Raw genomic sequence first — 15,140 nt, 5'->3', positions numbered from 1 at the left:
AGCTAGTCTATTGTTTAATATTAAAGGTCCTTTTCATGTTTTAAGGAAAAATTATAACTCATGCTGTTTATGGCTGGATAAAAGAGAAAAGTATCCTAGAACAGTTCTGCCATCATAAATATCTTGTTAATCTGATGAAATATAACTGATCCATGATGAGGGTGAGACATTGAATAGAATGCTACTTCAATTTAAATGCTAATTTATATTAAATCATATCATATCATATTAAGCACATATATTTTATCTCTTTACAATTTTTAATATTCATTTTAACTAACAAAAATACAATATAATTCATTTTCCATGTAACTTTATTATAATATCATAACCTTAAATACTCCAAGTTATTACTACATTGAACTGGCTGAAATTTGCACTACCATTGAAATGGTAATAATTATAAAAAATGGTAGATAAAAACCTCAAAGTGCTAAGACGAACTGTCACACATTCAGCCACACTAACCACCAATCAACAAAACATGACGATATTATGAAACGTTCCACATTTCAATCACAATTCGCAACGAATGAAGAGAAAACAAAATAAATAACTTAGAAAGGAGATGTAATTAATAGAAAGAAAATAAATTACTGCAGAATTTCAATTAATATGTATAATGTGAATAAGAGTTCTCAGTTAATTTAATTATGTAAATAATTTATTATAATTGACGACTAAAAATTTTTCAAGTGATGCTGAATATACATGGCTGTACATTATGTAGTTATCATACTAGACTTTATTTCCACAGTTTGCAATTTGATTGTGTGTATACGAAGAAAAACCTATTAGAACAGCATCTAAATAATTTTACTAATCTGTCCAAGAAATTAGATATTTCAAATATACCCCATTCCAAAGGTGATTTAGCCAATAATTTACCTAGAGGGCCCCTGTTTTATTTATTTAACATTGTGTAAAAATACTATTTTAATAAAAAATAATAATAATATTTTGTTCAACACTAATTAATAATCTATTTGGCAAATTAGAATCAGTGAGTCTTACTCACTAAAACAAATCCTTTTCTATTGTACAAAACGAATTCATCTTGAATTCCAAGTCATTGAAATATATAAATATTAAAATTCAATACGTCAATAAGGTTACTGAATTATGGATGTTTACATAAAAATTAGTCGCATAGTATTTTCTCTATAAGAATTAACCTAAAATAAATAATTACCCCAAAAATAAAACATTTAAATAATTAATATCAATCATGAAGTTTATAAAACTTCATAGCAAATTGTAGACATAAAAACACAGATATGACTTTATGAGATTAAAGATAGAACTGTAGAACCATTTGAGAGGAATTATCCAACAAAAATAAACACAACTGAATATTGTGGGATGAGAAGAGATTCCAATAAAAAATATTTGCTTCCCTGCGTTAGGAACGATGTTTCAATTCTAGGTTAATGTATCTATCATCATCATCATCCCTTCCACAAACAAGTCTAGTGAACACCATCCTCAGGGAAAAATTCAAAGAATATAATATTTTATATTCAATGGAGACTGCAGCACAATAAGCGTGATATAAATCGTTCAAAACATAGAGTACAGTGTTACAGAAAAGTTCAAACAAGAATAAATTAAATTAATAATATGAGTATTCCCAAGTGACCATTTGAAATACTTTTTGGTTTGAAGAATCAACTTGAAGGGGGAACAAATTTAAGTAAGTAAGCAAAGCTTAAAAATCAATATCAAGTTGATGAGTTATAATCCTATCCAAACAATTAAAAAAATTGTTACAACTAAGAGATAAAACTAAAATTGGATAATGAGATCAATGCTATGATATAGTAAAGACTGATATATGATTCTGAGGAGTGAACAGTATGGTTTCAGTAATTGTGTTAATATTTGAAAAGTTCTAAAAGCAAGACACACATAAAACCATCACAAACGTTCATCCTGCATAAATTATTCACAATAATTGTAAGGAGTATTGAAGAGTGTAAGGAATATTATAGAAACCTTAGTCTAATTCAAATTATTTGTATGCCTTTCAACTGAAATTCATGAAAACCTAATTACTACTATCATGGAACTCAGGTTCTTATCGGAACCAAAGGGTCAACATCGTGTGAAACTCTTGAAAGAGATTCAAGACAGTTTACTGGAAAAAAATATTAATTTCAGCACAACATATATTATTAGATTAAAATTAAATATTCTGAAATGAAATCATTGTTTTAGCAGTTTCCCCGCCATAAGAAGAGTATGTAAAACATTCACTTCGAAAAAAGAAAATAACATTTTTAAAATCATGAATAATTTCAATTATAATAAGGATAGGGAGCAGATTTGAACTAGCATTTAGATCTTTGTTAATCGATAAAACAAATGCACAGTAATAAATGAATTGTAAACCTTTTACAAAGAGGAATATTTTTAACATTTAATACGTGATTTGAAAAATGTTTAATTAGAATTAAAAAATACTGCATTGGAAATTGAATTTGGGTTATGAACTAGAAAACAATCGTTCTATGAAATTACATTTACATTCGCTATTAACGAATCTTTTTTTCTAATATTGATTCGGTTTTGTAGTTAGTCTGTTCATGTCTATTTCAAATCGTAGGAAATTTTTTAATGATCTATGATAGAAGCAAAGATTATTCACAATACATTTCACCAAGTTTAAAACATAATAATAATTTATTATTAATAAGTAAAAGTAGAATCTACGGAAACATAAGGTATATTAAAGTAGCCTACAGTGAAATCAGAATGTAAGATAGAGAATGTAGAAATCCAATCGATTTGTGAAGAATTAGAGAAATAATATATCGGATAATAGTTAAAATAACAAAACCTTGAAAGCAAGAAGTCAAAGCTCTTACAAGCGAATCTAAATTTTTAATCAAGTTGAACTTCAATTTTACATCAGCGATGTAATGTGTTAACTGTGGTAAATTTTCTAGCATGATACTACCTTCGATCATAGAACAAACATGTTATGTGCATAATTACATTATTAACAACTATTTACATTAGTCAGTAACTCAACTCAGATAAAATTTTGATTCTTGGTTGTTGTTCAAATGTACTTCATAAGTCAAAATTATCATTAACAATGTTTCATTCACTTCTCGAGCATAGTAATTTTCTGTTATAGTTTTCGTCATTTATTATCTTTCCATTTTTAAATCCTCAACAATGGGGGAGTTACTGCATATAAAAAATGAAGTTCTTGATTTTCCCAAACTGGTAATATACCTTTGGGCTTTGTTGTTTCTGAAGTATTATTATTTTGTGAAATTTTCATGTCATGTAAACTTATGAGACAAGTTTCAAAATCGAAATTTTATTAACGATTTAATAAAATTATATTTTATTTTCTTGTATTAAAGATATCAAAATGCAATATCAATTTCAAGAAATATAAAAAAACAGAAGGATTTATTTACGGTGTTTCACAATTTGAAACTGAAAATAGAACAAGTACCTAACTTATGATCACTGTAATAACGCAAATGGTAATTCCTTTGCTTTTAGAGCATTAACGTTTTAAAGAAATAAAAAAGCAAAACTAAAATTTCAAATAAAACATCAAACTGAATTGAAGAAATTGATTGTTTTAAAATGTAATCTTTCAGCAGACAAATATAATTATTTTGAACAATGGAACTTCTCCACTGGATGATTGAATAGGTTTTTAAGATGTTAAACTTTTGCTTTATTGGAAAATTGTTTAAAACAATGCAATGAAAATTCAACAAAATTCCCCAAGCCCTAATTGGAAAACTGCAATAAAAAATATTCAATAAAATTCCCCCAACCCTAATTTCATAAAAAACTCTATTGAATAAAGCTACGAACTGCTATCTTGAATTATTCGAATACTTCATGGAAAATAAATTTGTTCATACGAGAAAATTTCAAAGGAGAATCAATATTCTCAGTTAACAAATAAATAATGAGTTTTAACAATAACATTTTTGTGGGATTTGAAAAGTTGATCTGAGTTGAGCTAGTTACAGACAAAAATATAAAATCCTACGGTTACAATACTAAATCTCCAACAATTGAATGAAAATCACAAACAAGAAATCATCAAAAGCATAATTATATTAACTGAAACCAGAAAACAATATTCTCATAAAACCAATTCATAAATTAAACGATTTAAACTAATTGTGATGAACATTCGTTCAATAAACGAGTAAATGATCTGATGGCTTCTTAGAAAACCAATTCATAAACTGATAGTGAACAACAATCGTTCATTAAATGTGTCAATTGTTATAAGTTTCTCAAATCCCCAATTCATAAACGAGTGTGATGAACATTCGTTCAATAAACAAGTTATAGATATAAGTTGTACTTTTATCAATTGAATTATTCTCCTCTTCAATTATTCAAATACAATCTAAAAATTAAAGCATCTTATATACAGTACATGAACCACTCAGTAGAAAAGCTCAATGTTTGTTGTTTTGCTTGTAGCATAGAAAAGTTTCAACTCGAACAAGTTTGCAAAATGATAAACAATGTGAGGTTGTGGATTAGTCTCACGAGGGGCTGTCGTCACAATTGAGCGCGAGATCTTGATCAGCTGATGTTTCGACAAGGTTGATTAGAGGGTCACCACACGACTCCTCGCCACTAGAGTCAACCAGCTTGAGACGTTTGCCTCCTCCCTCATCCAGCCCTAGTATCTGATCGGGATCCATGGATCGCCTCCGCTTGGGGGACCCCTTCTCCTCTTCCTCCTGCTGCTGTTGCTTGAGAGAGACCAGCGCATCCAACATGTCCTCCTCTTTGTCCAACACCATCTCGTCAGCCGGCTCCACAATCACAATCTCCTGCGAGTTCTGGCTGTCCATCTCATCCTTCTCAGACACGTACACCACTTGGTACTCCTGTGTGCTGTTCGATTCATCCTGTTGGCTGGTTTCCAGTGCCAGCTGTAACTCTGAATCATCGCTTGTTACCTCGGGTAATAAAACTGCCTGGTCGTTCACAGGCTGACTAGAATCTTCGTCGATGTCATCTTTTTTGATCATTTTTTTCATAAGTGGATCACCCATCATTACTTCCAAAGCTTGTTCAACTGACAAACCTTTATCATTTAATACCAAACCGTTTTCAACAAGTGATCTATCCATATTTTGTTGCTCATCAAGGCACAAGTTCTCCCCCTCCGCTTCCTTACCCATTGCTTGTTCTGTGCCTTCCTCTCCTCCTTTACACAAATTCTCCTCCTCCCGCACATTATCTTTATCTGGGAGAGGATCGTTGTTACTCAATCCAAACTCTTCCTGGTTGAAGTTATGAATTAATAAATCTTCGTCATCTTTGATTGAATTTTGTACTGTTCTATGACCAATGTCAGGTACATTGCAATCTGGAATTTTCTCACATCCAGCAACGTCACTGTCCATAGTTAATAGATTCAACATGTCATCATCCTTAGCACTAATGTCCGCATTATTCACACTTTCATCAATGATCTCTTCAAATTCGTTTTGCGTTATGTGTTGATCTTCTACAATGAACGGCTTTTGTCCGGTTTCTTCGATGTCATCTTTCAACGATGGTAACCTATCCATGACAATTTGTTCTTTAGATGTGTTAAAATCATCCGATTTCTCACAAGTTTCTTGCGAGGTCTTATCATTGTTGATTCCTTCATTTGACTCGACTTCCACCTGGAAGCCTTTGATTCGCTCGCCATCGCCATCAATGATCTCCAGTTGCATCAACTTGGGCTGTCCTTTCACTTTTTGCGTTTTATTCTCTACACTCGATGTCTCCGTCTCTGTCTCCGCCTTCTTCAATTCTTCAATTCTCCGCGTAGCGTCCTCTAAAAACTTTTTCTTTTTTAATGGGTCGTCGAGACCGAGACCTTGAACACACTCGAGCATTTGAGACAGAATCGATTTTGACGATTTCGATTTACCAAGACTGAGTTTGAGTTCGGCTATTTGCGTGTTGCCACCTATCAGCCCAACGTCAGCCAATGGTGAGACAGGAACAGTGGACGAATCGCTAGTCTGCTTTTTCAATTGTTGCATCTGTTCGTTGAGTGCCTTCAAAGCATTTATTTCCTTAGATGATAAGACATGCTTTTCAAACTTAGAGTTTTCAGTTTCTTCAATGAGTATTACAGCATCTGGATCAAGTTCAGCTTTTGCTGCTTCGCTGATTATCTCCTGGACAGATCGTTTACTTCCGTTGTTGCTGATCGATTCTTCTGCGGATTTGAGAGGCGAGACCACAGTTGTCGAATCACTTTGTTTTGTCGGATGTCTTTCCTTAACAAGCAGCTGACGAACTGGACGAATGACGTCCTTCTTGTCACCACTGGAGGAAACCAAGTTCTTGTCGATATCGAGCGGCACCTGCTTTCTGTCCATGACAATGGTGCCGTCCTGGAGCACGATCCCCTCGCCCACCTCCTGCACTTCGGACGACCCCTCGGTCACCTGGAACTGATACTCCTCTTTTCCATCCATCACGTTCATGAGAAACTCCTCGGTGAGTGTGACATAGTTTCCGTCGCCGTTGTCAATGAGAATGGGCACGTCGGTCGGCAAGCCAGCCACCTTCAAAGCTTCCAAGTATTTGGCGTTGGAGCTGGACACTCCTTCACCATCCGCTGGATAGGAAACTGTTTCCTGCTCACCACTTACCGCACTGGTACTCTCGCACACATTACCGTCGGTTCCTAGTTTCAGTTTCGAGTTTTCAGCTTTCGAAAGGAGTGAAGCAAGTAGGGGTGATTTGTCGATAGTGTTCGTGTTCCAAAGGGTAAGTTTGTCGTTGGGATCATCAGGTTGGTCAGCCTGGCCGTCCATTTCCTTCTTCAGGTTCTCGACGGCGATGCGACTGGCTTCGGATTCTTTGAAAGCAACGTTGTTGTTGCGTCCGTACATGAGGTTGGTGGGGTTTCGCCTGCGGCCCCGGCGCCGAGGTTCGAATCCTCCCCGGGCGGGTCTGTCGCCAGCTGCCGCCAAGATGTTTCCGTTCCTGACCAGGGTCTTGGGGGCGTCGATGATGGTTCCATCCTGCGTGAAGACCTTGCTGAGCCGCTGGTTGGGTGTGAGACGTGCGTGGCGGCCGGGGTTGCCTGACAGTGACAGCAGTATCTGTGCCGACTCAGTGGGCGGGTTGGCCTGCGCCATCGGAATGGAGGCCGTTCTACGACCTCGGCCTGCTCCCGGCCTTCTTCCACCTCTCCCTACACAAAACACCATTTTCAAACTATTCATTAAAATGTTTGTGTATTAGCAAAGGTGATATTGTGATAGGCCTAATCATCCATATTGGAACACTCTCAATATTATATTTTTTTCATTTACTACAATTTTACCAGAGATTGATTATGGTGTAACAACCGGAACCGGTTTCTTGATATATGATAAAAAATTGTGGCTCCTTTCATAATTTCGAGAATTTAACCATACTACCATACATGGATAATAATAATATGATAATGATTCATATGAAAAGTAAGGAATTTTATAATCAATTTATTACAAACTGTGATTTTGAAATAGCAACAAAATTCGTGGAATTAAAATAAAATTTTGAATCAAGTCCAGTATTTTTCAAATTTACATGATTAAATATTTTTAAATGTCATGTATTGTAACAAGTTTCAATTAATTTTGGACTTTATTTAGTACAATATGTATTAGAAAAGAACTTTGTTGAAGTGTAAGTGGGAATTCAAAGTGTAGTTAAGCTCACATTAACCTTCAAATGTTTGGTTCACCATATTCCCCAAATATAGGGGAATATGAGATTATGCGGCGAAGTGGTTTTATAAAGTTTCTAACAATTATTGACGACTTGCAAACAATGATTTGTTTATAAATATGAAAATAATTCAAAAACTGAATCATTCCTTTCATTGTAAATTACGATCACTGTTGACAATGGATCTCAAGCTATCCGGAAGCCTGCTACAGTCTGTGAGTAATATCTCATATTTGCCATAAACATGGTTTGCAAGTCTTCAATATAGCATTAAAAACTAGATTATAAAAAACCCTATCAATGGAGAAAAGTTCTCTGCTATTATTATCAGGAATATTTATACATCACAGATGGTACAATACTTCATATGGGTGGTCGAATTTATAAACTTGGCTAATACATAAATACTAGCCGGTAACCTCTTGCTTTGCACTGGGGAAAACTTAGTGTTGTAAAATGCAATCTCCTCATGTCCAGGGCACATAATAATGAATAATTATTTATTATTTTGTCAGAATTACGTGGATAATCTTCATCAGTATTGCAAATTTTGAAAATTAAAAAATACTTTGATTGGTCTCGAGCTCGCAATCTTCGATTCATGAGCCGCGCGTGCCATCAGTTTTGCTAAGGTGTCACTTGGAGAAACCTCTGTTTGGTTTTTAATCTTGCGTAATCTTTGAATCACAAATTGGATGAATTTATTCTAATTAGTAAATTAAAATAGATCAATAGTAATAAAAATAAGCCTACATCAATCCTCGGTAAATTCAGAATCTTTAAGCAAAATTTCAAGTTAATAAGTTCAGTAGTTCGACGTTACGATAACAATCATCAAAATCAATAGTAAATAATTATAGTATTCAAGTGTCATAACGAATTATACTTGTTTGAAATCATTTCATTTGCGATTCCATATCCCGCAATATGTAATGTCTGAATCAATGAGATCCGATTACTGTTCAACATCTTTAACGCTAACTGAATAATCAGAGTTATCTCTCCAATTGCCTTTTTGGATTGCCAGATTCTGTTACATCTCCATTAAGCCCCTTGACAAATATGCATAGTTAATCGGTTTTTGTGCAATTGACAGTTAGCATTGTGAAGAAGCGCAAATTGAAAGGGTGATGGCCACTTACCTGATGGTGAAATTCCATTGACAGAAGGCACAGAGCTCTGAGTGGGCGAAGTTTGATCACTGATTGCTTCTTTCGTCATAGAAGATAATCCTTTCACCTTAAAACAAATCATTTGAAATTTATCAAGCAATTTTGAGAAGTTGATAACATTCATAATCGAGCAATGACAGAGACCACCTTTATGAACTCAATACTAATAATGGGCAGTCCAGGAAATGAATAAAAAGGATAAATTAGAAGACAATTTTTGACCCCGCAGTTCTGTTTAGGGTAGTAAGGAGGTAAACATATCAAAAGTCTCCACCCCTACCCATTATGCTAAAGGGGAGGGGGTGGTTCAAAGGTATCATTTTTTGGTTTCTCGGATATATTTCGAAAACTATGCATCTTACGGACATGACTATTCTATACAAAATTGAAGCTTACAAAATTTCCTACAATATACAACCTACAACTTTTCGATATATTTCACAGTTTCCGAGATATCCGCTCTTGTAGGTGTGACATGAAAAAAATACACGTAAGCTTACAATTTTTTTCTATTTTCGCTTATATAACTTTTCAAAAATCGATGGGAAAAAATCAATGCTGAATATGAGCTTATATGGCTTCAAATTCTCTTCAATCTGATGTATAACTTCACAATTTAACGTATTTTCCCTCGACTGTTACAGCAGCTTTAGTGTTGAGTGAGAAATTTTCAGTTTTGCAACAATACATCAATTGAGAAAGGAAATTGAAGGGAAGGTTTCAAAAACAATTTGTGACTTTGCAGTTTAGTTGGGACCAGTTGGGAGGTGAACATAATTATCAAAAGTCCCCATTCCAACCACTTGTGCTAAAGGGATGAGGGTGGTTTAGAAGTTGCATTTTACAATTTTTTGCTAACACGCTTATATCTTGATAAAAATGACTTGTTTAACCGATATTGTAATGCCTTGATGCAGCAGCCAAACACACAGCTAAATATTCTGTAATTACTATGTTTGTTAACAAAAAATGCAACTTGAGACTCACCTCGAAGAATTTGGCAGCTTCCATGAGCGGATTGAGATTTTCCTCGGCGACGCTGGTCTCGCCGCAGTACATGAATTCGACCAGCGACTTGAGCACCGAGAACTTCATATCCTTGAGCACTATCAGCGGGTGGTTGCCCAGCTGCCTCTGTAGAAGTGACTATCACAAACAACAAATTCCCTACTAATGCAGCGCAGCAGCTATCTACACGCAAACCACTATTATTCATAATCGCTTGTTTCTTCACGGCTAGCAGAGGAGTGTGGGTCAGGTCATGCCATTAGATTGGATAGATAGGTTGGGGGCAATTCATTTATTCAGATGAGATTTAGGATGGTGGAAAAACAGGAAATGTGTCATGTGAATTATAAAAGAGTTAGCAGAGTGTAGAGATAATATAGTTAAGTGTGTTCGGTATAGGCCTAAGTATTTGAATGAAGAGGTATATATCAAAAGTAGTTATTTAGATGATGTTTCCTTATTACATGTATAATCCTATATTCAAATTCTATATTCCCATGAAACTAAGCTATCAATAAGGATGTTATGAGTTCATTATCAAAATAAATTCAATGATGGAAATATTTTTATTGATGGCTGTTAAAAGAGAATAAGTAGGGTATCAAGATAGTTACAAAATAGAAAGTGTGAGACGCAATCAATATTAAATGGATTAGCAGAATAATAATGGCATACTAATCAATTACATTCCAAATGAAATGAAATTTTTCATTGAATGCAACCGGAAATGACGAAACGAATGGGTTATTTCATAGTCCATTATCTCCTTATATTGTAATTTTATATTTCTCTTCTTAACAACTCTTCTCAGTCATTGACATCTCACCAAAATTTACTTTCCTATTAAGTTGTATTTTATTATTCTTACAATAAGAATTTTTCTTCTTTGAATAGGACTATGCATTGAATTTATCAACTCCCTGCCGCACTTTAGAGACAATATTGACAATAGAGTGCAGCTCAAGAAAATATTAAAGGATTGTCTGTCTGATAAGTGTTTTTATGACATGAATGAATTTTTGTTGTGATTTTTTTGTTTTGTAATACGTGACGATTGCTAAACATTTTATTGTTTTACATGCAATGAGTAATAAATTCAAATTTGTATTTGCTCATTGTAGAATTGATACTTTTCTCTTGCTTCTTCATAAAACAAGTTTTTGTGAAATCTCTCTTATTATGAATTCTCATGAGTTACTATTCAAAATAAATTGATAAAAAGTTTGTTCTTGATGGGGTCGGGAGATCGTGATATTATAGAAAAACAAGGAAAAATATGGAACTAAATAGATAAATCAAATAATATAAGAGATTGCGAAGGTATCTGGAACAGTATTATTAATTTAAAAAAAGCATTGTAGTTAAGACAATGAAAATAAATTATAATGAATGGAATCTATTATTCAAATATGAATGCTACTATCTTCCAAGTACTACTGCATGTGTATCAGTTCAAATATTTATTTACTATTATCTCATCGTATTACATCTTAGGCTATAATCAATTGAATGAAGTTATGTAATTGATTAAGTAAATCAATTTTGTGATTAACAAACTTTGATAATAATATTTTCAAGTTTTAGAATGTTCATATGAGAGTAGGATAGAGAAAAAGGTTCTCATCAGGAAGGAGGAGAAAAGAAGAAAGCGTGAAAAGCAATCAACACAATAAAACATTGTAGTTCAAAAAAGAAAAATAGTATAAAGAAAGAATTTTATGAACTTCAAGTCTCATTTAAGTTATAGACAACACATCGTGGTCTAGTGCTAGGAAGGACACAACTGTTGTTTTAATTTTATCACGTCAACAAACAAATACATTCTAAAAAGCTATATTACAGAAGAATCATAACAAATAATCTTAACAATAGGAAAAAATTCCAATAAACAATAGAACCAATATAAGAAGCCAAACAATGGAGAGTAAGGTCAGGTTGGAATCGACGTTTTCCAACGATTTTCTTGGCTTTTTAAATAGTGAACAAGTGAATTATCATTTATTTAGTTGATATGATTTTGTATAATTATGCCGTTAGTTCTTAGATGAACAAGTGTATATCATGGTAAAACTATTATTTTCTAACATTTTTATCAATTCAAAGTTCAAGTATAATTTAATTAGTTCAAAATTGAAAACTCAATATCAAGCCCAAGGTAATATCAAAACTTGCAATGCAATAGTTACAACTTAAAACTGAGATCAAACATATTAATCATCATTAAATTAGTGAGAATGGGTCATTCAACTTATCATTAGAAATTACGTTACTTATCTATATTGTAATTCCATTGTAAATAATTATTGTGATTCATTATTTCTCTGAATATAACAACACGATTATTCAAGAGTTTTGAATCATATGTGGATATTTATTTAAAAATATATAATTGATTGTTATAAAAGCAGCAAAGTATAATATTGACGATTATTTGATAGGTCAACCTTTTTTTAATAGAATAATGGGGAAAACTTGCCTCGAAATATGGACTGCAAGCGGCCAGAACTGATCTGTGGACTTTGAGTGTGTGTGTGTTGCACATGAGGGTGACGTCGACGAGGGACTGATGCTCCAGCAAGTATCCCAGCCTGGTGGCCAGGTGCGTGGGGTGCTCCTCCCATTGTACCAGAAATTTAGTTCCACCCATCTGAAAAATACAATTATTCAATAAAAATCAAGAAAATTGGCTAAATCATAAACAAAGACTGAAAATGGAAGGAACACTTTACAGAAAAGTTTACGTGAGTAAGGAGGAATATTGTAATAAGCATTTTCTTAACATGAAGGAGATGACTCAAAAGCATTTGACGATCCTATAGCCTTGAGGGCCAATTAAGTAACAAATTAGAATATGAAATAAGAGTTAGCCTATTTTCAATAATCAAAGCTCTACTTTGAAAAGCATTAAACGCCTCAATATTATTCACATTAATTTGAGATCTTAATAATATATTTTTTTTGTCAATAGGCCACGAAGGTATGAGACAACGTCAAAACAAGATACCATCAAACTTCAACTAAAACATTAGGCTAATAAACGTGCTTACTAACAATAAATCGAATCCTCAGAGAGGAAACTCTGGAAGCACTAAGTCGACTGAGTCTAATGAACAAATTTGCAACTACGTTCTACCTATGGCCATAGAGAAACAATAGCATAAGTAGATATCCCATGGTATAGGGAATTTATGTCGCAACTTTTACTGTTATCTCAAGCCGATTACAGTCGATTATTGTCAATTTTTGCTGTTTTGTTGGGGTGAGAGTGTATGAATGGCACAATTTGAGAGAATACCAGCGTCACACAGCTGCATGAGAAAAACTACGTGAACTATCGGCTTGGGATAACAGTAAAAGTTGCGACATAAACGCCCTATACCATGGGATATCTACTTATGCTATCGTTTCTCTATGCTATGGCTCACTTTATTGGCTGATCTCCTTCCATTACTCTGCGCCGCATATTCGTTCAAGTCAAAAGAAATTTTGTATGAACTTTGGACTGTAATTCAAAAATGAAAGCTCAATAACTACAGTAGGTACCTATTTTAAATCTCTTATTTCTGAAAATATTATACTGCACCTTGCCTAAGGTGGACCTATTAGCTGCTATAAATACAGAAAAGGTTAGGTTTTTAGAGGATTTACATTTTTTATATCACCCAGCGGTCGTCAGGATAATCGGTGCTCTACTGTATAAACAATAGCAACTATGATTTCAAGCAGTTTCCTATAATACCCTATACAAGTCAGTACTTATCTGCATTTGGTAAATGCAATCCACGCATATAAAATTATAGGCACATAAAATTGCTATCTAGTCTATAGGCCTACCTTTGAATTGTTGAGAAGCACCTATGCAAGATTTAGTACCATCAATAAAATATTCATAATTTTTTATCAAAATTGAAGCATTGGAAATATCAATTTATAGTGAAGTTATTAAACTCTTTAAATAAAATTACATTTGGAGCAATAATTTTTACATTTCAATACCAAACTATTCTAGCTCTGACTAGACAACAAATGTAGTTGAGAAATAACTAAGATACCTACCAACAATTGAATGGATAAGATAATATTCATATTATTTCAATCAACTTAAATAGGCTTAGTAATACTTATCTAATACTATAAATAATGACTTGTTTTAGGCTTAGCTTTAAGTTGTATATTTTGAAAAATAACAATTAAGTTCAAGAATAGGACATTATCAGGTCGCCATATTTATAATTTTTATACATTAATATGACTGATAGATTGTCAAAACACTTTGAAATTAGTTAGTAAAGGAGACATTTATTACAGTATTAGATGTAAAATAGCTGATTTTATAATAAAAATGAGTCTTTTACCTTGAAAAATCAATGATGTATAATCACTGTAGCTACATAGCCTATAGCCGAATCATCACTGAGATCTAGTTTGTTCGAAGAATAACAAATAACTCGGCATTTTGTTATAAAAAAATGTCAAGGAATCAACGTTATTTATAGACATAAAAGGTGAAATAAAGAATTTAGTTTTATAGCGGAAGTAAACATTGCTACATGTAAACAATGGAGCACAAGCGTAATCTCATCTCAGGAAAATTTATAGGTTAGGTTTATTGATTTTTTGCTACACAAAATTAAACGTAATAATTTGAAAGGATAATAAAGATTATATAATTGAGAGGATAAATTGAATATTATTGTTAATGTCCTAAAATAGGTTTTGACGTACGATTGGACAAATTCTTCGGAAAGCGTATAACTTGGAGTCACTAATGGAGATCGGAGAGTACTACTTGACTTGACGCTTGTGGCCAACACTGCAGACAAATGAAAGCAGTCTACTTTTTACTAGAAATAATAATTATAATAAAATAAAAATTAAGGTTAGATTGTCAATGGTTTCTTAGTCCTGCATTTGAAGAGCCTAAAATGTCAGATGATTTTATAAATCAGCCGATCCTATATCATTTCGTTTTCCCAGATGATACTATTTCAAGGCTATTCTGAGGACAATGAGGACAATAGTGCTAATCTAACTTTACAGGAATAATCCTTATTATCCAGTACCTTAAATGAATAGTCCTTTTGTCGAAACAATTGCACAAAATAATGAGCACAAAACTGTTTTGAACATTCTATTAATTCACATCAACCAAAGCCAACAATTGAAAACAGTAAAATTAACGCTATCATTTTATTACGTGGTTACGATCATTTCCGCAATGTGGTTTCA

General features: G+C 33.3%; 1 protein-coding gene across 3 annotated transcripts; it reads right to left on the bottom strand.

The window, feature by feature from the left end:
- Window positions 1–894: 894 nt before the first annotated feature.
- Window positions 895–15,140, bottom strand: LOC111048611. Of its 3 annotated transcripts, none has more exons than XM_022334532.2 (5): window positions 14,975–15,140; window positions 12,388–12,558; window positions 9,891–10,037; window positions 8,874–8,970; window positions 895–7,210 (listed from the first exon to the last, which is right to left on the bottom strand). In XM_022334532.2, the coding sequence occupies exons 2-5, from the start codon at window positions 12,556–12,558 to the stop codon at window positions 4,539–4,541; spliced, it is 3,087 nt and encodes a 1,028-aa protein (XP_022190224.1). In that variant the 5' UTR covers window positions 14,975–15,140; the 3' UTR covers window positions 895–4,538. The 3 variants fall into 3 exon arrangements, with proteins under 3 accessions (XP_022190224.1, XP_022190221.1, XP_022190222.1); XM_022334529.2 differs by having other exon boundaries at window positions 9,891–10,049; window positions 14,975–15,139; XM_022334530.2 differs by lacking the exon at window positions 14,975–15,140 and adding an exon at window positions 14,267–14,968 and having other exon boundaries at window positions 9,891–10,049.

Source organism: Nilaparvata lugens, chromosome 2 (assembly GCF_014356525.2).
Source record: "Nilaparvata lugens isolate BPH chromosome 2, ASM1435652v1, whole genome shotgun sequence".
In the NCBI taxonomy this organism is placed as follows: domain Eukaryota; kingdom Metazoa; phylum Arthropoda; class Insecta; order Hemiptera; family Delphacidae; genus Nilaparvata; species Nilaparvata lugens.
This window is presented reverse-complemented; position numbering and strand designations above follow the sequence as displayed.